Genomic DNA, 24795 nt, shown 5'->3' with positions numbered 1-24795 from the left:
AACTCAAATATGCACACTTATACAATGTGTGTGTTAGGTGTGTGTATGTGTGTGGTTGGGCAGATGTACGGGTGGTGTGTGTGCGTGTGGATTGGGGATACCCAAATGCATTGTGAGTGACAGGTGTGTCTATACACTAGTAGAGGGAGAAGCCAACGCCCCATTTAACACATTCCTTTGCCAGGAGAATCAGGCAAAGTATCAGCAGTTTAATTCAGTTTAGATATGTATTTACTATTGACACAATCAAAGCCTCTGGCTTCTCATCTTTATCTAGTAATCCTGTTTCTCATACAGTCATTACAGTGTTGGTTATAAGGTGACTCCCAAAGCAACAATCTAGCCTTTCAGAGTCCTCAGGAAGGGTCTCACCATTCCATTCAGGGAGCCAGCTAGGAAATGAAATAGGTGTGATGTTCTAACTCGCAAAGACATTTCATGAAGATGTATAGAACTTCCAGTTTCCAGGCTGTCAGAGAAAATGTAGGAGGTGCAAGGAAGAGCAGTGGACATATAGGAGCTGTACCCCGTCAGTATAGCAGAAGGATAGGTTACTGAGACCAAACTTTCTTAGACTGACTTGGCTAAACCACATCTAGCACCCTATCACCCACTGACAGTTGGACAACTTTGCCTAGATCTGGTCTGGCACCCTATCTCCTGAGTACAGACAGGCAAGATTCCCAAATAGGACCTATCACCATGTACAGAGTGAACCTTAGCGAAAGGCACAACAGGGCCCAAAACATGTTGTGTTTTAGTCAGCAATAAATTCTATTAAGCAGTTAACCAGTGGTGCTCTCCTCTTTATCCAAATGAATTTGGCTAGATTTGTCCTGGTCCTTGTTTTCCAATCTCCCTATACCCTAGGTTAAAAAAGGTACAATCCTGGATAAATTGGGCATAGCACCCTCTTTTCTGGCTATAGCTATCCATCCTTGGCTGTGTCTAGTTTGACATCCTATCTCCTGGGAGTAGAAAGCCAAACATGGCTAGGGCTAGCAGGTAGCCTAGTGCCCCATATGCTGGGTATAAATAACCAACCTTGGATAAGTCCTTGGATAAGTCTAACTTGGTACATTATTTTGTGGGTATAAAGACCAAACCTTGTCTATATCAGACCTCAATCTCTGTCCCCTGGGTATAGAGAGGCAACTTTGACTAGTTCTGCTCCCTTATCTCCTGGGCATAGAAAGCATGGAGGGGTGAACATCACAAATATCTTTCCACTGTTCATTGATAAGACGGTGTGGAAGCAATGAGTTATAGGGTAGGTCATCACTTGTAGCCACATTCCATACATATGAGCCCTTGATGAAGAAGATAGCCTTGTGGCTGAAAGAGAAATACACAGAGTCCAAATTTCCTTTAGGGTGGTCACCACTTTTAGCTGCAGGAAACAGATCCTCAATGGCTTTCGGGTACCCAGGAACCACCTTCTGACTTTCCATGCCAAATGCTGTTACCTGAGATAGGGGAAGAGTAAAAGAAAGTTAAACCTAAGATTGACCCTGCTCCCTCCTGCCCAGCCTGGCAGTGACCCTGTCCTCATAGCCTGGCTCACAATGAAACTTGCCCCTTTTCACCCAGTATTGACCTATCTTCTCCTGCCCAAACTGCTATTAAGTTTGTCCTCTCTTCCCCAAACTACCATTAAGCCTAGGTGATTAACACTCTCCCATATAAATACATTAGTGAAAAGTGCTTCTTGCATACTTAAAGTTTCCTTTCAGTCTCTGGGACTGGCTACTTGATATCCAGGGAAACTATAAAATTTGATTGGCTTCAGACTTGGATGAGTGGTGAAAAGTTTTCAAGAAAAACTCTAAATGTCCAGTTGCCTTTGACTTAATTCTACGAGATATATTACTGACATGTGACTCAGTCAGGCTAAACTCATGTCGGAACCAGCAGAGCAAGTACACGAGAGACCTAAATGTAACTGCTGAGTGTTTTTTGTTTGTAACTTCCACCATATATCCCAGCCTGTGCCCCCACTTTTATTATTATTTTATTATTATTAACATGTATTTATATAGCGCCAACATATTGCATAGCACTGTAACGTAAATGTGATTATACAACTAAATCACATGAATTATATACATAGAACATATGGAGTTACATCAATACCGGTACAAAAGGTGAGGAAGGCCCTATGCATAGGAGCTTACACTCTAAAGGGAAGGGAGTAATACACAAGGTGTGGGAGTGGGCAAGATTGAATTAAGTGGGTGAGAAATGTGGTACTGTATGTGGTTTTGCGTTTGGTAGTTAAGCAGAGTGAGGGGAGGCTTCTCGAAAGAAGTGCGTTTTAAGAGATTTCTTGAAAGCAGAAAGGTGGGAGAAAGTGGAACAGATGGTGGGAGAGAGTTCCAGAGGAGGGGTGCAGCCCTTGCAAAGTCTTGAATGTGAGCATGTGAGGAGGTAATGAGAGAAGAGTTGAGAAGCAGGTCAGTAGAGGAGCGTAGTAAGCGAATGGGTGAGTATATAGAGATAAGTTCAGAGATGTAGGGTGGAGCAGAGTTATGAAGTGCTTTGAAAGTCAGTGTCAATAATTTGAATTTGATTCTGAAAGGTAACGGAAGCCAGTGCAGGGATTGACAGAATGGCGAGGCAGAGGAGGAGCGGTTGCTGAGGTGTATGAGCCTCGCAGCAGTGTTCATTATGCACTGGAGAGCTGACAGTCTCTGGAGGGGAAGGCCAATTAAAAGAGAATTACAGTAGTCTAGATATGATGAGAGACAGGCCCGGATTTGTGGAAAGGCCACCTAGGCCCGGGCCTAGGGCGGCATGATTTTAGGGGGGCGGCATGCTGCCCAACCACACCCACATTGATTCAAAAATACTGGGGATGCCCTGGAGATACAATCATTTTTCAAATTTCCTGTGAGCAATCCCCATTGCTCCTGTCCAGATGATGAAAATTTACATAAATAAAGGGGAGGGGACAGGGGCGATGAACGGCAGTGGGCCTAGGGGCGCCCACTATGTAAATCCGGCCCTGATGAGAGAGTGAATAAGAATTTTGGCAGCATCTTGGGTGATAAATGATGGTATTTTGGATATGTTCCTTAGGTGGAAGTGACATGATTTAATAAGTGACTGGATATGAGGAGTGAATGACAGGGCAGAATCTAGGATAACCCCAAGGCACCGGGCCTGAGGAGAGGGGGTGATAGGGGAATTGTTAACTATGATGGATACTTCTGGGATGTTACTGGTGTTCGTTGGAGGAAAGAGAACCATTTCAGTTTTAGAGAGGTTTAATTTAAAGGAGAAGGAAAGGCTAAAATTAAGTAAGTTTTATCAGAAAGGTCTATATAATTACACCAGTAAACCCTCAAAATAATGCTGATCTGAGTCCTCTGTCAAAAGAAACACAGCATTTCTTTCCTTCTTTAGTGTACACACGGGCTTCTGTATCAGACTTCCTGTTTTCATCTTAAACCTCCAGGGCACGGCCTTGAGCATGCTCAGTTTGCTCCTCTCCCCCTCCCTGCTGTAATCTGAGCCCAGAGCTATGAGTGAGCAGGGAAACTCAGGCAGGAAGTGATGTCACACCAAGAAAATATGGCAGCTGCTATCCTAAACAAACTGAGAGAGCTTCTAGAGCTGTTTACTCCGGTATGGTAAAACATTCCACCAAATAAATAGTGTTATAGCTTGCACTATTGTGGCTAATCTATTGGCAATAAACTGCTTTGCTAGCTTTCCTTCTCCTTTAAGGTAGCGTTGTGACATCCAGGTAGAGATAGAGGACAGGCAGGAGGAGACGCGAGTTAGGAGTTCTGGCTTGAGATCAGGAGATGAGAGATAGATCTGAGTATCGTCAGCATAGAGGTGGTAGTGGAAACCATATGAGTTGATTCATTTGCCGAGGGAGGAAGTATAGAGGGAGAATAGTAATGGTCCCAGGACAGAGCCTTGAGGAACTCCAACAGAAAGAGGTAGGGGAGAAGAGGATACTCCATTGTAGGAGACACTGAAGGAACGATTGGTGATGTAAGAAGAGAACCAGGACAGGACTGTGTCACGAAGGCCAAGTGAATGGAGGGACTGGAGGAGGAGAGGGTGATCTACAGTGTCAAATACGGCTGAGAGATCAAGCAGTGTTAGTAGTGAGAAATGATTGTTGGCTTTAGCGGTTAAAAGGTCATTAGTTAGTCGAGTCAGGGCAGTTTCCGTGGAGTGTTGTGGCTTAAAACCAGATTGTAGGGGGTCCAGCAGGTTATTGTCAGAGAGGAATGAGGTTAATCGGTTGTAGACTAGGCGCTCAAGTAGTTTAGAGATGAAAGGTAGCAGAGAGATAGGTCGGAGGTTGTCAAGATTGGAGGGATCAAGAGAGGATTTTTTCAGAATGGGGGTGACAAGAGCATGTTTTAGTTGAGAAGGAAACAGTCCAGTTGAGAGGGAAAGATTAAATAGGTGAGTTAAGGCTTTGATTAGACAAGGATTGGTATTGCGGAGAAGTTTTGAGGGAATTTGATCAAGCGGGCAGGTGGTAAGGTGAGAAGAGGCCAGAAGCTTTGAGATTCCTCATCAGTGACAGGGGTGAAGGAGCACAGGAGAGACTGGGGAGTGTGGAGGGAGGGTGGTGGAAGTCTAGGGGGGTTGAGTAGTGTAATGTCCCTTCTGATAGTGTCAATTTTGTTTTTGAAGTGCTCAGCAATATCTTGAGCAGAGACAGATGTGCATGGAGGGGGTGGAGAAGGGGAAAGGAGAGGGTTAAAGGTGGAGAAAAGTTGTGCTGGTTTTTTAGAAAGGGAGTTAATGAGTGAAGTAAAGTAAGTTTGTTTGGCTTGGAAGAGGCTGGTGTTATAGGAGCGCAGGGCAGATTTGTAGCTCCAAAAGTCTGATTCTGAGCGGGATTTGCGCCAGCGACGCTCAAGTGCACGTGAATGTCTTTGGAGCTTTTGTATGAGCAGTATGTCAAGGTTGAAGTGGTTTGGGTCTAGAACGTTTAGTTTTTATAGGAGCAGCTCATTTAGGGCACTGGTGAGAGTACTATAGTAGACAGAGGTAGCCACATTAGGACATGAGATGGCTGATATATTGGAGTGAAGAGAGTCAAAGGAAGAAGAGACTTCCAAGTCTCCATGTCAGTACAAAATTACTTAAATGCTTTTAGCTCAAGGGAAGATGAGGCAGTAATCAGTGCATCTACTGTCAGCTAGAAATAGACTTTATTGGAAATTACCCCTGCTGCTCCACTGATGCCCACAATCTTGTACTAATGGAGGGTGAGGTCTGAATACACTGGATATATGTGTTATATTACCCACCCACTTACAGACCTCCACCTATTCTCAGAAAAATCATCACCCGAAACTCACATTCCTCCCATGGAAAAAGTAGATGTTGTGATCTCTTTGATCATAGAAAACGGTGTCTATGGGGCCACTGATTCCTGGAAATCCGTCTGAGATGAGCCGAGGGTAGATGTGTCCTTCAGGGTCCTGCCTGTAGGTCTTGTCATTTAGGTCATCATATCGCCAGTATAGTTTGCCTGGGGGTGTAATGACACAACTAATGAACCAGGACAGGGAACAGGTACCATGTGGGGCAGCACAAGATAAAGAGAGAGCACAAGCCAAACAGCACTGGGTATGCAGGAAATAAATCTTGGTATTAAAATAAAGTGGAGAAGTTGTCATCTGCGATGATCTGGCCATACATTTAGGCCATGAGATCCAACCAATTGTAACCAACCACAGAGACACTCACACTTTATATCACATACAAGCTCCCAGTCATAAAGCGAAATGTTTGGCAAAACCTGGTCCCCCACGTAGACCCCCAGAAATGTATTTAATTCTGAGCAACTCAAAACCTGAGAGGGAATCACTTGTACAAATGGGGGATCTATGTTTCTTGCAGTAGGAAGTCTTCTATGGCCTGGAATGTAAGAAGATATGGGATCTATAAGAGACGAAGACAACCTCATCCCTGGGGGCACAAAGTCAGGGTTCTGCAGTTAAAGCTTCAGGGTAGGGTCAAACAAAAAATTGCACCCAAATATTCACTTGCGTTATAAATGGAAACAGGTAGGGTCAGGATGAGGTCAAGTGGAGGTCAGGATAAAGTTGAGTTGAGGTCAGGATGAGGTCAAGTTGATGGCCAGGTTAAGGTGAGGATGAGGACATTATGAGGTAAGAATTGACAGGATAATGTCAGGTCAGCAGTAACTTTTGTCAGCCATACAGGTTCTAATACAGTATGTTAGTCGGGCCCATATTGAGATAAATGGAACCTGGACCATATTTATAGAGAGAACAGTAAAACTGCCAATTAAATGGATGAGATTGGCCACAAGATAAACACAATGTTCGGCACCAAACAGAAATATTATATCCAGCCATACCAGAATCACCAAATATGCACCTGATTGGCCAGAAAGGAGAGGAGGAAAATGGAATCCCTCTAGAGTTGAGGCCACCACCAACAGGACCCATATATTTGGGAATTCACTGCCACACTTTACAGAGCAGTGAAGATTAAGACCCAACAGGTTGGTACCTTTGAAGAAGAAGGTAAATCGCTTCTTCTTAGTCCAGAAGTGCAGGAAAGCATCAATGTCAGCATGAGGGATTCCTTCCCAGCCCACCTTAAGCTCTTGGGGGTAGCCATACCATGTACGGTTACTGCTGTTCTCATACCGCCAGTACCAGCTACGCCGGAAAAAATAGGTGTTGTAATGAGACACCTGGCGGCCCAGATCATCTGGCTCCTGATGGACCCAGTCAAACACTGTATTGAACCTCCCTGAACATTTTCCTGCAACACAAACAGAGGTTGGAAAAATGACACAAATGATCTAATAGTCACAGTGCACCACCAACATGAGCTCTACAGCCTCCAGTAAGATGACCTCTACAGCCTCTACTGATAGGTCCACTATTGCCTCTTATAAGAGATACACTACAGCCTCTACTGATAGGTCCACTATTACCTCTTATAATAGGTGCGCTACAGCCTCCCGTAAGATGACCTCTACAGACTCTACTGATAGGTCCACTATTGCCTCTTATAAGAGGTGCACTACAGCCTCCAGTAAGATGACCTCTACAGCCTCTACTGATAGGCCCACTATTGTCTCTTATAAGAGGTGCTCTACAGCCTCCAGTAAGATGACCTCTATAGACTCTACTGATAGGTCCACTATTGCCTCTTATATGAGGTGCACTACAGACTCCAGTAAGATGACCTCTACTGCCTCCAGTTAAGTGAGCTCTACAGTCTTTACTGACTAATGCACTACAGCCTCATCCAAACCTCTGCTGATATGTGTCTCTATGATCAATGATGCAATGTGAGAATACGGAGAGTACTTGAGACTTCTGTAGGGCAACACTTACCATAGATTTTCTGTATTGCCATCCGGTCGTTCAAGTCCAGCTCCATCTTTTCATTGACTGGGATATAATTTGGCTGCATGACAGATCCCAGCAGATTCATATGACTCAGACCAAGAACATGACCAATCTCATGTACTGCAACCTACAAGGACCAGAGAACATATACAGGGGAACAGTGTGGCTTATACTGTATCTACAGGGATACAGTTGCCATTCACAATGCTTGACATTGGTTGCACTTCTGGGCCTTACGTAAGCACTTATTGGGCAGTGGGGCAAGGGCCAATCCATAAATTCAGGTGCCAGTTTGTTATGAAAGAGATGAATGGTACCAGTTAATTGGTTGCTATGGGTTACTGTACTTGGGCAAACATAGTCCTATTAGTGTGTCTCCTTCAGTACTAATGGATCCCAATTCTCTGGGTCTCTCTCCACCCACCTATGGGTCGGCTACCTATTTATTATGTAGGTTCTCCTATTAGTGTGCCCTCTTCACTACCAATGGATCCCAGTTCTCTGGGGAAATGGGTTGTGATGTCTTCACCACCAATGGATTCCAGCTCCTCTAAAATGAAAGCCTGGATCTGAGTTGCCTGTGAGACTCCAGACTTACCACTGAACCTTTGGTTCCATGAATATTGCCCTGTCTTTAAGAACCCATGCCAGTCCTGCCTCTGTTACTTTCACTGCTGAAAATCAACACAATCTAAGCAGTTCTATCCTATGGGGTCCAATTGAGATTCAAGATGATATTGCCATAGGTCCCCCTTAACCATACACAGGATCCCCATGGGACTCCATTCATACTGAAAGGGTTACTCCTTTTGGGTCCAACTCACCCTCAAGGAGGCCGATCCCATTGGCTGAGGATGCTGACGGTGTTGATGCCATGGGGTACCACTTACCTTGAGGAGGCTGATCCCATGCTCGCTGTTTGGGGGGACAAAGTGTTCATCATCATTAAAGTGAATATCGCCGAGTTGCCAGGCGTGAGCAAATTCTCTGCCCATATCATCAAACAGCTGGGAGCAGCCCAAGTGCCGACCTGTGGGGGGGGAGGATTTAGTTATAGGTGAATGAAATGCCCATTCTTACCTGCATGGGGAGAAAGAGGAGGGGGGAAGGTAAAGATTAATGTTGGCAAATCTCCTCTACGATGAATCGCTTGGTCTTCCTCTCTTGGTAGGTAATCCAATAAACTGACTTCCTTTACAGTAAAGAAATTATGGTGAAATCTCCTTTCCTCCCCCAGGAACAATGCTTTTGAATTTGCTGGAAAGATCCACTGGGGAATAAGAAATCAGAGACCCCTATGGCAGTTGTTAAGGACTGGGCTGACCTGTGTGTTCTGAAGCTGTTTGATGCACCTCAAGTCACATTGTTTTTACTTATTATTGACACAATTAGAGACAGATCTTACACTTCCCCCTGCAGGTCATTAATATACAGATTAATAGCAAAATAATACTCCCCTAACAATACTGGTCCATTTGAAAAATGTTCCATTTCCCCCCCACACACACTCTTTGTAATCTATCCCCCCCACTGCCCCCCAATGTCAATAATCTTCTGTGTGTTACTGTATCCCCCCACTGCCCCCCAATGTCAATAATCTTCTGTGTGTTACTGTATCCCATGCATTAGCAACCCCCCCACTGCGCCCAATGTCAATAATCTTCTGTGTGTTACTGTATCCCCCCACTGCCCCCCAATGTCAATAATCTTCTGTGTGTTACTGTATCCCCCCACTGCCCCCAATGTCAATAATCTTCTGTGTGGTGCTGTATCAAATATTTTTAGTAGATCTCATCCACTGTCATCCCAGAGTCGATGTTTCTGCTCCTTTCTCATAGAAGGCAGTTAAATGAGTCTATCAGGATCTATTGCCCATAAAACCATGTGGAACAATCTCAAAGTATTGTGATTTTCAGTATATTCCAGTATCTTATGCCTTATTACCCCTTCCTACACCCCCAATGTCAGACTAACAGGCTCATAGCTGTCAGGCTAAGAGGCTAAAAGCCTTTTAAAATAATGGCACCGCATTAGTAATGTAGTAATGGTCAATTTCTGGTCAACATGCAACACCTCATGGAACTCTCTACTGCATCTCTGTTGTTTGGTGTGACAGAAATAATGACATAGGGGTACATTATTTTATGACACAACTTAATAAGGAAATATGAAGCCTGTAGGTGACAGAAAATGGAGTCAGAGCACTCACGTGTCCCAAACCCCAGTTTGATGTCTATAAGATGAGCTGGAGAAAACAAGTCTTCCTCAAAGTTGAGAGGCACAACCTCACTCCACATGCGAAAGGCAAGGCGCAGTATGTAACGCTGCTGCTCTTTGGACAACCAAACACTGTAGCCTTCTCCGAGTAGTCTCCATTTCAATGTATGCTTGGAAAAGGCTGTTGTTTTAGCCCCAGCTTTTAGCAATTGGCTTCGCTTCCTCCTGACAAGACGCTTTGCTGGAAGACTTAACGTTTGTCCTCTTTCTTGGACGTCCTCTGTACTCTCTTGATGTGTGTCCCTGCTGTCTTCTTCACTCTCATTGAGGTTGGATGGAATGGTGGACCCATTTTCCTCATGATCTTCTGGCTGAGTCTCCTCACCCTCAGGCACTTTGCGGTCAGGAACTCCACATCGTGGGACATTCATGGCCTTCATGGTGGCAGCATCCAGCTTCCCTGTCACCACTAGCTTGTTGGCTTCCTGGAACCTGTGTAGGGCTCCACTGAATCTAGGGTTTAATGTGAGGCCTATGTCTGTGGGGAATTCACTGTCAAATGGTGTGTTCTCCAAATGTTCCTGGTTGGTCCTGTCTGATTGGATCACGTTTTCCACTGTGGGAGTTGGCTTTCCATGGGAAGGTCGGGACTCCCAGAGCACTGGCTCTATCCAACCATATTTCCAAAGATATCTCTACAGGGAACAGAAAGTCAGGAGACCATAAATAACTGTGAGGAACCGTTCATGTTCTGTTCTAGCTTTCCCTTGGGGACACTTAGCTGCCAAGTGATTCTGCCTAAATTACTTTGAAAAATTAAACATTCTTCACAGAAATGGAGATTTGCAGAGCTATACCATAATATAAACGTATTCCCAGGATTGCTGCCCAAATGTATCTCTAGAATTCTGATCTATTGTTGACTCATCTGAGCATGAACCCCCACCCTGTCATTTCCAGGATAAATGAGCACTTGTACCTGAGCAGATCTGGGGGTTACGATGGGTCTGACTTGCACCTCTGTCTTGGACTGTCGTTCAGCTGAGTCTCTGGGGTGAAAACTTCTTTCTGCAAAGATTATAGGAAAGACAAGAAAGAAAAGAGAAAGAAAATCCAGTGCTCGGATCATTTCCAGATATCCTTGTTCTGTTACAACAAAAATGCTGAACTATTCAGAGCAAATTCAGCTCTTCCGTGATTAGAAATCTCTCAGTTCCCGTCGTATGGAGCTCCACAGGTCGTCACAGGTCGTGAGCAGATTTAAATATTCTGGGGGGAAATATGGAATATTGACATTATTTGCTCCAATAGATGCACAGAATTAGCTGGATCAGTTAGATAAAAAGAATGGGCTCTTGTGTGAGATGCATGTTTGCCAATATCCTTATCATTTACAGTAGGGGGTACATTATCCCTTATAATACATGAGTGATACTCAGAGTTCCCTGTATAACTCAGCCTGCAGCCTTGTGTCTTTATATGGTCACAGAACAACCCCTCAGTGACTTCTAATATCCTTATCATTTACAGTAGGGGGTACATTATCCCTTATAATACATGAGTGATACTCAGAGTTCCCTGTATAACTCAGCCTGCAGCCTTGTGCCTTTATATGGTCACAGAACAACCCCTCAGTGACTTCTAATATCCTTATCATTTACAGTAGGGGGTACATTATCCCTTATAATACATGAGTGATACTCAGAGTTCCCTGTATAACTCAGCCTGCAGCCTTGTGTCTTTATATGGTCACAGAACAACCCCTCAGTGACTTCTAATATCCTTATCATTTACAGTAGGGGGTACATTATCCCTTATAATACATGAGTGATACTCAGAGTTCCCTGTATAACTCAGCCTGCAGCCTTGTGCCTTTATATGGTCACAGAACAACCCCTCAGTGACTTCTAATATCCTTATCATTTACAGTAGGGGGTACATTATCCCTTATAATACATGAGTGATACTCAGAGTTCCCTGTATAACTCAGCCTGCAGCCTTGTGCCTTTATATGGTCACAGAACAACCCCTCAGTGACTTCTAATATCCTTATCATTTACAGTAGGGGGTACATTATCCCTTATACTACATGAGTGATACTCAGAGTTCCCTGTATAACTCAGCCTGCAGCCTTGTGCCTTTATATGGTCACAGAACAACCCCTCAGTGACTTCTAATATCCTTATCATTTACAGTAGGGGGTACATTATCCCTTATAATACAGGAGTGATACTTAGAGTTCCCTGTATAACTCAGCCTGCAGCCTTGTGCCTTTATATGGTCACAGAACAACAACTCAGTGACTTCTAATATCCTTATCATTTACAGTAGGGGGTACATTCCATTAGAAGTTAAAATATGAGAATTTTCAGCAGTCGAATGATAACTGAAATTCCAGCTGACCTTTAAGCTAACCTGTCACCCAGTGGACACTTAGTGGCCCCGGATCTGCTCATTTTGGGTGGATATTGACCATTACGCACCTTTTTCTGTTGCTTTTCAGTTTCACTACGTCGCAGACCTGGGGAATAAGAACAGAATTCTCGATTATATTCTATATAATATATATTACATTGTTTGGAGCATCACAAATCCATATATAAAATGTCCCATAATGCATTTCCCAGTCATTGCATCAGACGCATGTGAGACTTTGGGTTTGTGTGGAGCTGGGGGGCAGCTGGTAGGACCCCTGAAGAAATGTAATCAGGGACACGGGACCCCTAGAATACTGTATGAATAGTTTATGAATAGTATATAAATAGTATATGAATAGTATATGAATAGTATATGAGTAGTATATGAGTAGTATATGAGTACTATATGAATAGTATATAAATAGTATATGACTAGTATATGAATAGTATATAAATAGTATATGAATAGTACATGAATAGCATATGACTAGTATATGAATAGTATACAAATAGTATATGAATAGTATTTGAGTAGTATATGAATAGTATATGAATAGTATATGAATTGTATATGACTAGTATATGAATAGTATACAAATAGTATATTAATAGAATATGACTAGTACATGAATAGTATATGAGTAGTATATGAATACTATATGAATAGTATATAAATAGTATATGACTAGTATATGAATAGTATATAAATAGTATATGAATAGAATATGAATAGTATATGAGTAGTATATAAATAAAGTATATGAATAGTATATGAATAGTATATGAATAGTACATGAGTAGTATATGAATAGTATATGAATAGTATATGAATAGTATATAAATAGTATATAATTCTTAGGGTTCAGTTTAGGCGACTGGATCATGGGACCCTTTCAAGCTACAGTAAAACCCTTATTTTATATTTTTCAGGTAACAAGGAAAAAATAGTGTCAAATCTGTGAAAATGTAAAATCAATGTATTATATATATTAGTGAGTGCAGCAAGACAGTGTAAAATGAGGGAGAACATGGGGGGATGTAAAAGTGAGGGTTCCCTGTAATAGACTCCGAGTCTGAGGCCCCACCAACAGGTGCTGAGGAGCCCGATACCGTTTGTGTTACTCTATTGCTCTCAATAAATACTAAATAATCTCTCTCACCTGTATATTACTAAATTCTGCCTGCAACTTCCCTGGGGGCCCCTAGAACTTCCTATAGCTTGGAAATCCCCTAATATTTCCCCACAGCCAGTACGTGGGAGGGTGATAATGCCCGTTGACCACTTTTAAATGCTAACTGGAGGCCAAGTCTCTTCCTCCTTGTCCTCCATCTTCTGACCCAGGGGAATGTGCTGGGAGTCTGGGACAACAAGAGTTCTGCCATAACAGGGACCCCCTGAAGAACAAAAATAGGGGAGCACCTGTATTAGAGCTGTAAGTAGAGAGACAGAACGAGCAGCTTGCTCTCCACCTGTGATTCTTAGCTGGAGGAAGCCTTCCCTTAGGCAGAAGTGGCCCTATGTTGAAGGGACCACAGTGCTACAGTACAGTGAGGGGTTTCATGGTGGATAGAGAAGGACATTGGGGTGTAATAGTGGATACAGGGTTGGACTGGGCCCGCGGGGCACCGGGAAAAAACCCGATGGGCCCCCAGCTCTTGTGGGCCCAACCCAGGCCCAGGTCTGCACCCACATGTGGCTATTAATGCTGCAACCCCCTTTGTCAGAAGTCGCGGAAGAAAACTTTGTGTGCGCTCATGCGCACAGACACGACGCCACGAGCAGATGCGACACACACGCCAGCACTGCAGGGGGGTCCAGAGGGGGGCCCACAGGCTGACCCTGAGTGGATAGAAGGACATTGGGGTATAAAAGTGGATAGAGAAGGACATTGGGGTGTAATGGTGGATAGAGAAGAACATTGGGGTGTAATGGTGGATAGAGAAAGACATTGGGGTGTAATAGTGGATAGAGAAGAACATTGGGGTGTAATGGTAGATAGAGAAGGACATTGGGTGTAATAGTGGATAGAGAAGCACATTGGGGTGTAATGGTGGATAGAGAAGGACATTGGGTGTAATAGTGGATAGAGAAGCACATTGGGGTGTAATGGTGGATAGAGAAGGACATTGGGTGTAATAGTGGATAGAGAAGCACATTGGGGTGTAATGGTGGATAGAGAAGGACATTGGGTGTAATAGTCGATAGAGAAGCACATTTGGGTGTAATGGTGGATAGAGAAGGACATTGGGGTGTAATGGTAGTCATGGAATCTAATGAAGGACAGTAGGGGAGTACAGGAAATAGGAAAGAAAAGTGGGACCTATTGGGGAGCAATGAAATATAGAATGGGGCTAGAGATACTTAGAGGTGTAGGTGATGGAAGGAACCTACTGGATTCAATGATGAGACCAAATAAAATTCAAATGTTTCCTTGTAGGGTGATTTCAAGCTGAAGTATAGAATATTTGGGGTGATTAGAAGCTGAAGGACAGAATATTAGGGGTGATGAAAAGATGAAAGAGAGAATATTTGGGGCGATAAGAAGCTGAAAGAGAGAATATTAGGGGTGATGAGAAACTAAACGAAAGAATATTAGGGGCAATGAGAATCTGATAGAGAGAATATTAGGGGTGATTCGAAACTGAAGGAGAGAATATTTTGGGTGATGAGAACCTGAAAGAGAGAATATTTGCGGTGATGAAAAGCTGAAGGAGAGAATATTAGGGGTGATAGAAAGCTGAAAGAGAGAATGTTTGGGGTGATGAGAAGCAGAAAGAGAGTATATTTTGGGATGATGAGAAGCTGAAGGAGAGAATATATGAGGTGATGAGAAGCTGAAGGGGAAGATATTTGGGGTGGGGAGAAGCTGAAAGAGAGAATATTTGAGGTGATGGGAAACTAAAGGAGAGAATATATGGGGTGATGGGAAGCTGAAGGAAAGAATATTTGCGGTGATTAGAAGCTGAAGGAGAGAACATTTAGGGCAATGGGAAGCTGATGGAGAGAATATTTGGGTTGATGAGAAGCTGAAGGAGAGAATATTTGGGCTGATGAGAAATCTGAAGGAGAGAATATTTGGGCTGATGAGAAGCTGAAGGAGAGAATATTTGGGTTTATGGGAAGCTAAAGGATAGCATATTTAGGGTGATGAGAAGCTGAAGGAGAGAATATTTGAGGTGATTAGAAGCTGAAGGAGAGAATATTTGAGGTGATGAGAAGCTGAAGGAGAGAATATTTGGGTTGATGGGGAGCTGAAAGAGAGAAATATTTGGGTTGATGGGAAGCTGAAAGAGAGAATATTTCGGTTGATTAGAAGCTGAAGGAGAGAATATTTGGGGTGACGAGAAGCTGAAGGAGAGAATATTTGAGGTGATAAGAAGCTGAAGGAGAGACTATTTGAGGTGATGAAAAGCTGAAGTAGAGAATATTTGAGTTGATGGGGAGCTGAAGGAGAGAATATTTGGGTTGATGAGAAGCTGAAGGAGAGAATATTTGGGTTGATGAGAAGCTGGAGGAGAGAATATTTGTGTTGATGAGATGCTGAAAGAGAGAATATTTGGGTTGATGAGAAGCTGAAGGAGAGAATATTTGGGTTGATGAGAAGCTGAAGAAGAGAATATTTGGGTTGATGGGAAGCTGAAGGAGAGAATTTTTGGGTTGATGAGAAGCTGAAGGAGAGAAAATTTGGGGCGATGGGAAGCTGAAAGAGAATATTTGGGGGTGATTAGAAGCTGAAGGAAATCATTTTTGAGGCCATTAGATGCTGAAGGATAGAATATTTGGGGTGATTAGAAGCTGAAAGAGACGTTATTTGGGGTGATTGGAAGCTGAAGGAAAGAATATTTTAGGTGATGAGAAGCTGAAGGAGAGAATATTTGGGCTGATGAGAAGCTGAAAGATAGAATATTTGGGTTGATGAGAAGCTGAAGGAGAGAATATATGGGGTGATGAGAAGCTGAAGGAAAGAATATTTCAGGTGATGGGAAGCTGAAGGAGAGACTATTTGGGTTGATGAGAAGCTGAAGGAGAGAATATTTGGAGTGATGAGAAGCTGTAAGAGAGAATATATGGGGTGATGAGAAGCTGAAGGACAGAATATCTGGGGTGATGAGAAGCTGAAGGAGAGAATGTTTGGGTGATGGGAAGCTGAAAGAGAGAATATTTGTGTTGATGAGAAGCTGAAGGAGAGAACATTTGGGTGATGGGAATCTGAAAGAGAACAAGAGAAGGGACTATTTCCTTCAGGAGAAGCTGCACTGGTTTCTATTTGTTGTTATCGCTTCTCCCCGGCAGGTAAGATAAGATATAAATAAAATAAATGAGATAAAGTTAAGAGACATTCCTGTTACATTCCTGCCCCACCCACACACAGCTCTCTTGGCCTTCCCAATAGAAATCCTGCCCCTCCCACCTCCCCTCTTTCTCTTACTCTCAATAACATGCTCAGTGCAAATATCCCATTGGATCTCAGCCCATTCATGGCATGACAGGGAATGAGAGAATTCACCCTAATATTATATGTATCCCATATATCAGCCTATATTATATACAGTATATCCCATATATCAGCCTGTATATAAACAGTATATCACATATATCAGTCTATATACAGTATATCCCATATATCAGTCTGTACTATATACAATATATCCCATATATCAGCCTATATTATATACAGTATATCCCATATATCAGCCTGTATATATACAGTATATCCCATATATCAGTCTGTACTATATACAATATATTCCATATATCAGCCTATATATACAGTATATCCATATATTATAATATACAGTATAGTATATCAGTATATATCACCATATACAGTCGTACTATATACAATATATCAGTATATCCATATATCAGCCTATATTAGTATACAGTATATATTATATATATCAGTCTGTATTATATACAGTATATCCATATATCAGTCTGTACTATATATACAATATATCACACATATTCAGCCTATATTGTATAATATATTCCCATATATCAATTATATATATTATATACAGTATATCCCATATATCAGTCTGTACTATATACAATATACATATATCAGCCTATATTGTATACAGTATATCCATATATCAGTCTGTATTATATACAGTAATATCCCATATATCAGCCTATATTATATATCAGTATATCCATATATCAGTATATATACACAGTCCATAATCAGCCTATATTGTATACAGTATATCCCATATATCAGTCTGTATTATATACAGTATATCCCATATATCAGCCTGTATTATATACAGTATATCCCATATATCAGTCTGTACTATATACAATATCACATATATCAGCCTATATTGTATACAGTATATCCCATATATCAGTCTGTATTATATACAGTATATCCCATATATCAGCCTATATTATATACAGTATATCCCATATATCAGTCTGTACTATATACAATATCACATATATCAGCCTATATTGTATACAGTATATCCCATATATCAGTCTGTATTATATACAGTATATCCCATATATCAGCCTATATTATATACAGTATATCCCATATATCAGTCTGTACTATATACAATATCACATATATCAGCCTATATTGTATACAGTATATCCCATATATCAGTCTGTATTATATACAGTATATCCCATATATCAGCCTATATTATATACAGTATATCCCATATATCAGTATGTACTATATATAGTATATCCCATATATCTGCCCATATCACATATATCCCATAAATCAATCTATATATCATCATCATCAACATCATCATCATTCCTTTATACAGATGCAGCTCAGCTTTGTAATAATGTCAATAATCCTGCAACCTGCTGGGCTCTCACTGCGCTGATACTTGCACCCTGACTGTAACACTTCAGCCAAATTTACTAAATAGTCTTGCATTTTCTCTGGATGAGACAGAGCAAAATCCAGCCCAGGATTAGGAAACAGAACCCTGGATTAGGAAACCCAGCTCTGGATTAGGAAACAGAGCCCTGGATTAGGAAGAACAGCTCTGGATTAGGAAACAGAGCCCTGGATTAAGAAGAACAGCTCAGACTAAGGAAGTGCAGCTCTTGATAAAGATGTGCAGTTCTAAATTAGGAAGCACAGCACTTGCTACGGAAGTACCGCTCTGGTTTAGGAAGCACAGCCCTTATTAATGAAGTGCACCTCTGGATAAGGAAATGTAGCTCTGAATTAGGAAACACAACTCTGTATTAGGAAGCACAGATCTGGATTCGGAAGACCAGTCCTGAATTAGGAAGTGCAGCTCTGGATAAAGAACTGTATCTTTAAATAAGGAAGCATGGATCTGTATTAGGAAGCACAGCTCTTGATAAAGACATACAGCTCTGGATTACAAAGCACAACTCTTGCTAAAGAAGTTCAGCTCTGGATTAGGAAACACAGCTCTGGAAAGAGAAGTGCAGCTCTGGATTAGGAAACACAGCTCTGGATAAGGAAGTGCAGCTCTGGATAAAGAAGTGCAGCTGTGGATAAGGAAGTACAGCTGTGGATAAGGAAGTGCAGCTCTGAATAAGGAAGTGCAGCTGTGGATAAGGAAATGCAACTGTGGATAAGGAAGTGCAGCTCTGGATAAAGAAGCACAGCTGTGGATAAGGAAGTACAGCTGTGGATAAGGAAGTGCAGCTCTGAATAAGTTAGTGCAGCTGTGGATAAGGAAATGCAACTGTGGATAAGGAAGTGCAGCTCTGGATAAAGAAGCACAGCTGTGGATAAGGAAGTGCAGCTGTGGATAAGGAAGTAAAGCTGTGGATAAGGAAGTGCAGCTGTGAGTAAGGAAGTGCAGCTCTGGATAAGGAAGTGCAGCTCTGGATAAGAAAGTGAAGCTTTGGATAATGAAGTGCAGCTCTGGATAAAGAAGCACAGTTGTGGATAAGGAAGTGCAGCTGTGGATAAGGAAGTGCAGCTCTGGATAAGGAAGTGCAGCACTGGATAAAGAAGCACAGCTGTGGATAAGGAAGTGCAGCTTTGGATAAGAAGTGCAGCTGTGGATAAGGAAGTGCAGCTGTGGATAAGGAAGTGCAGTTCTGGATAAAGAAGTGCAGCTGTGGATAAAGAAGTGCAGCTGTGGATAAGGAAGTGCAGTTCTGGATAAAGAAGTGCAGCTGTGGATAAAGAAGTGCAGCTGTGGATAAGGAAGTGCAGTTCTGGATAAAGAAGTGCAGCTGTGGATAAAGAAGTGCAGCTCTGGATAAGGAAGTGCAGCTCTGGATAAAGAAGCACAGCTGTGGATAAGGAACTGCAGCTGTGGATAAAGAAGTGCAGCTGTGGATAAGGAAGTGCAGCTGTGGATAAGGAAGTGCAGTTCTGGATAAAGAAGTGCAGCTGTGGATAAAGAAGTGCAGCTGTGGATAAGGAAGTGCAGTTCTGGATAAAGAAGTGCAGCTGTGGATAAAGAAGTGCAGCTGTGGATAAGGAAGTGCAGTTCTGGATAAAGAAGTGCAGCTGTGGATAAAGAAGTGCAGCTGTGGATAAAGAAGTGCAGCTGTGGATAAGGAAGTGCAGCTGTGGATAAGGAAGTGCAGTTCTGGATAAAGAAGTGCAGCTGTAGATGAGGAAGTGCAGTTCTGGATAAAAAAGTGCAGCTGTGGATAAAGAAGTGCAGCTGTAGATGAGGAAGTGCAGTTCTGGATAAAAAAGTGCAGCTGTGGATAAAGAAGTGCAGCTGTAGATGAGGAAGTGCAGTTCTGGATAAAGAAGTGCAGCTGTGGATAAAGAAGTGCAGCTGTGGATAAGGAAGTGCAGCTGTGGATAAGGAAGCAGAGGGGCACTATGGGTCTGTGCCTGCAGAGAATTGCGCAGTACTTATACATATACCCATAGTGGGCAGTTGGATTCACTGGGGTCTGTTCTTAGGAGAAATCCAATTGCAGAAAAGAGAATTAAAACTAAAAGAGAAGTAGAGATTGGGGTGGGGGGTGATTATCTGTTGGTCAGTGGGTTTCAGTCTCTCACCTTTCTCTGCTGTGTCAGGCTCTGCTCTCCGTCTCTCTCTGTTTCTCTCTGGCTGCACATCTGCATTATCTCCCCCTAAATTCTGCTTGAGGAGGAGGAGGAATAAAAGGCACAGCCAATCAGGAGCCAGCTTCCTATTAACCCTTTGCATCACACACTACCTGTATGAGGTGCCTCTATGTATATTTGTATCCCAGATACGCAAATACTGCTTCCACCATCAGCGAATATTCTGTGAATAAATCACAGGCAGGGAATGACTATCAGTCTCCGGAATGTGGGATACTTCCAACTTACTGCACCTGCCATTCCCTGTCCGATATTGGAACGTATCTCTGCTCTAATTCTACATTGTGCTACAAACCCATTATGTGCACCAGAACCAGGACTTGGAGTTGGGCAGGAGAGAGGGGATCAGTTACTTATGAGCCCCACCAAAAGATCTGCACCCCATCCCAGTTAGTAAATATGTTACCTGAAAGAACCCAGATCCAGAGCTCTCCCATCTCTATCTTACCAGACATTGCCAGGGTCCAGAGAACTCTCCCTACAACAGTCACTTGTGGCCATTTATCAACACTGGGCAAATTTGCCCATGGGCAGTAACCCATGGTAACCAATCAGATTGCTGCATTTATTGATCTACTTGCAGCTGGCTTTAAATAGCTAATCACTGATTGGTTGCTATAGGTATCTGCCTAGGGGCAAATTTGTTGAGTGATGATAAATGAGCCCCATTGTTCTAAGTCAGCATCCGTCCCAGCTCTTATTCAAAGAACTCCCACTCCAGGGTCCAAAACATTCTCCATACCCTCACTCAATGAAAAGCACATTTTCAGACAGGATCCAGGAGTCTCTATACCCTCACTCATTGGAGAGTATGTTCTTAGCCTTCACTCATTGGAAATCATGCCCTTATCTAGGATCCAGGAGTCTCTATACCCTCACTCATTGGAAAGTATGTTCTTAGCCTTCACTCATTGGAAATCATGCCCTTATCTAGGATCCAGGAGTCTCTATACCCTCACTCATTGGAGAGTATGTTCTTAGCCTTCACTCATTGGAAATCATGCCCTTATCTAGGATCCAGGAGTCTCTATACCCACACTCATTGGAGAGTAAATTCTTAGCCTTCACTCGTTGTAAATCGTGCCCTTATCTAGGATCCAGGAGTCTCCATACCCTCACTCATTAGAGAGAATGCTCTTAGCCTTCACTCATTGGAAATCATGCCCTTATCTAGGATCCAGGAGTCTCCATACCCTCACTCATTAGAGAGAATGTTCTAAGCCTTCACTCATTGGAAATCATGCCCTTATCTAGGATCCAGGACTCTCTATACCCTCACTCATTGGAGAGTATCTTCTTAGCCTTCACTCATTGAAAATCATGCCCTTATCTAGGATCCCGGAGTCTCTATACCCTCACTCATTGGAGAGTATTTTTTTAGCCTTCACTCATTGGAAATCATGCCCTTATCTAGGATCCAGGAGTCTCCATACCCTCACTCATTGGAGAGTATGTTCTTAGCCTTCACTCATTGGAAATCATGCCCTTATCTAGGATCCAGGAGTCTCCATACCCTCACTCATTGGAGGGTATGGCCTTAGCCTTCACTCATTGGAAATCATGCCCTTATCTAGGGTCCAGGAGTCTCTATACCCTCACTCATTGGATAGTATGTCCTTAGCCAGGATCGAGGAATCTCTCTACCATCAATTATTAATATATGTCCTTAGCCAGGGTCCAATACTTTCTCTACCATCACTCACTGTTTTCAGAGTTTTCTGTCCTTAATCAGGGTGCAGAGAAATCTTCATACCGAAGCTCAAAGTAGATCTTACATCTTATAAATAGGACTAAGAAGCACTCCCTACTTTTGCTCACAAATAATTATACCTTCCTTAGTCAGGGCTCCACACTTATTAAGAAGCCACCCAACCTTTTCTTGTAGCCGTGTAATAACTCAGCAACATTCTCACCCCCCTTCAGTCTCTGGACACTATACAGTTTTTTTTAAAGGCTTTTATTTTAACATTTTATTACAAAGAATACAAAGTAGTAGTGTACAGGTTAGGAGAGGGCCTCAATCCATCCATAAGTTTTCCATACCCTCTCCTTCCCCTCACCTGCCCCTTACCCCCTCCCCCCGGCTGACCTTATTTCCCAGACTTCCCTCTCCTTCCCCTCATCCTCTCCTAGTTATTGTTGTGACACATCCATACAAGTTAATTGTATGTTACATACGTGTAATTTACATGATACATACAGGGAAGATTCACAGACAGGTAGAGGCGGTACAGTGAGCTTGCAATCTTATCTCCCAGGCTTCCCCTAATCTGGCCCTTATCTGGCTGACTGCCTGCGTTGCTCCCACTATCTGCCATATTTCTCCGCCTGTCCTCCCTTCCATCTCCAACTCCTGAATTCTAAGAAGTGGAAGTAGTTGATGATGGACATGTTTCAGGGTTGTTCCCCCCCCTGCACGTATGTGTGTGTCCCTGACTTCCAGGCCACCGTAGCTGCAATATTGGGGCCAGTATGGGGGTGAGGGTGACTGGGAAAGACATGAGACGACCATAAGGTGCTTCATATTCTTATTCAGGCAAATGTAATTCTATTCAGGAATAGAATTGTGTTTCCCACAAGCTGTAACATTTCTGATCCATTGCCCAGTGTTTTCTGGTGGAACAAATAAAAAGCATTGTGTGTGCCCCCCTGTACTTCACCTTTGCAACTCAATGCCCCACTCATATTCATCATGAATAGATCAGCCAAGGGGTGGGCTCCCTAATCCCCATCATCCCACCTCATGGCCCCCAAATCATGGTGGGGAGCTCACTTACTGTCCAACCTTCACTTACCTGCTTGATACAGATGTTGGGGATTTGGAATCTTGGGGGGTCACGCATTCCATATAATCTGCAGGGAAAGGGCAGTTGCTTCCACAGCCAGTAACTAAGGGGTCTATAGATCTGATTTAGACAGTACAGAGCTTTTATTACATCTTCACTTTAGGCCCCCCCTTTTGAAGACCACAATTTTGTAATGGAGCCCCCCCAGATGATAATGGGGTTAAAGACACAGGATAACACTCGGCCTATTATTGTGTAGTACAGCCAATCAAACTTTACCCAAGTCCCACATGTATTTGAGCATTATCCCCAAATCACAACATAACCTGCTGTATGGGTGCCCCCAGCCACTGCTTGTTACCCCACAATATGGGAGCCAATGAGATTGCACAATGGTGAGGGCAACTTCGGGGTGTCGATAGTGTAAGACCTTGTGTTTTCAGCAGGAACGTTGACTGGTATTTTCACCCCAACACTTCCAACTTGTGTCTCTAAGCCCCAGTGAATAAATGGTTAAGGGGCCAGGCTGGACACTAAAAGGTTCATGGGGGGATATTTAAGACATTATTAAAGGTTTTCCAGATATGAGAGCATTTGGGCAGGGGCACAGTTGGTGTAGTGAGAAGGTTCAGAGCAGTTGAGTTTCCGTTTGCCCCTGAGATTAGAAACAACAGTTGCAGATTAAAGGCCCCGGGAGTTGGATTCCCTGCAGAAAAGTAAATGAGTCCCCCCCCTCCTATTAGGAGCCTCAGCCTGAGACTCCCCTCCCACTCGCCCCTTCCATCATGTTTAACTGTCAGCTGATATGTTCCAGTGTTCCAGACAAGCCTCATGCTCTTGCCCCGTGACCAGGGACCAGTTGCTATGGGGAATGGATAGAAACAAACACCCCCTGTGCCACAACTACAGCTTTGCTTTGCTGTGTGGGAAAAGCTCTTATTCATGTTGATAAATAGAAGGGAAATACATGGAAACAACACCACCTGATTTACGTACAGAGGTGCAAATTTACACAAGTGCACTGGCCAATAGAAAATCCTTTTATCGCTACAAAGGTTTCATTCATTCTCACTTCGCTTAATAACTGAATCGGATGAAGGGAGTTGTTGCATTTGTCACATTTTGCAACACAGCACAGGGGACATTAGGGCCATGTACCACCACCAATTATTATTGGACCGGGGCTTTCAGATCCATTCCTCTATGCCCAGAGCCTGTAACTATGCCCATGTAATAATGACGAGTGTAGGAGAAAGGCAAAATCATCCTGAGCTTCCATTAAGAACTGAAACATATTGAACCCCATTGCACCATGTAGAGAAACCACCATGGACTGAACCCTGGCAACTCCAACACAGATATAGACACCACCATGGTCTGAACCCTGGCAACTCCAACATAGATATAGACACCACCATGGATTTAACCCTGGCAACTCCAACACAGATAGAGACACCACCATGGACCGAGCCCTGGCAACTCCAACACAAATAGAGACACCACCATGGACTGAACCCTGGCAACTCCAACACAGATATAGATGGCACCATGGACTGAACCCTGGCAACTCCAACACAGATATAGACACCACCATGGATTGAACCCTGGCAATGCCAACACAGATATAGACACCACCATGGTCTGAACCCTGGCAACTCCAACATAGATATAGACACCACCATGGATTGAACCCTGGCAACTCCAACACAGATAGAGACACCACCATGGACCGAGCCCTGGCAACTCCAACACAAATAGAGACACCACCATGGACTGAACCCTGGCAACTCCAACACAGATATAGATGGCACCATGGACTGAACCCTGGCAACTCCAACACAGATATAGACACCACCATGGATTGAACCCTGGCAATGCCAACACAGATATAGACACCAACATGGTCTGAACCCTGGCAACTCCAACATAGATATAGACACCACCATGG

At 43.0% G+C, this 24795-nt stretch overlaps 1 protein-coding gene across 1 annotated transcript; it reads right to left on the bottom strand.

Annotated features, from left to right (window-relative positions):
* Positions 1 to 196: 196 nt before the first annotated feature.
* On the bottom strand, positions 197 to 20033 carry LOC108704874 (matrix metalloproteinase-21). The gene is made up of 9 exons (XM_041586398.1): positions 19993 to 20033; positions 12074 to 12111; positions 10570 to 10859; positions 9583 to 10285; positions 8264 to 8403; positions 7359 to 7500; positions 6520 to 6777; positions 5337 to 5509; positions 197 to 1466 (listed from the first exon to the last, which is right to left on the bottom strand). The coding sequence occupies exons 3-9, from the start codon at positions 10717 to 10719 to the stop codon at positions 1176 to 1178; spliced, it is 1857 nt and encodes a 618-aa protein (XP_041442332.1). The 5' UTR covers positions 10720 to 10859; positions 12074 to 12111; positions 19993 to 20033; the 3' UTR covers positions 197 to 1175.
* Between the last annotated feature and the right edge of the window lie 4762 nt (positions 20034 to 24795).

This window comes from Xenopus laevis, chromosome 1L, assembly GCF_017654675.1.
Source record: "Xenopus laevis strain J_2021 chromosome 1L, Xenopus_laevis_v10.1, whole genome shotgun sequence".
In the NCBI taxonomy this organism is placed as follows: Eukaryota; Metazoa; Chordata; class Amphibia; order Anura; family Pipidae; genus Xenopus; species Xenopus laevis.
Note: the sequence above shows the minus strand (reverse complement) of the source record. Positions and strands in the feature narration are given on the sequence as shown.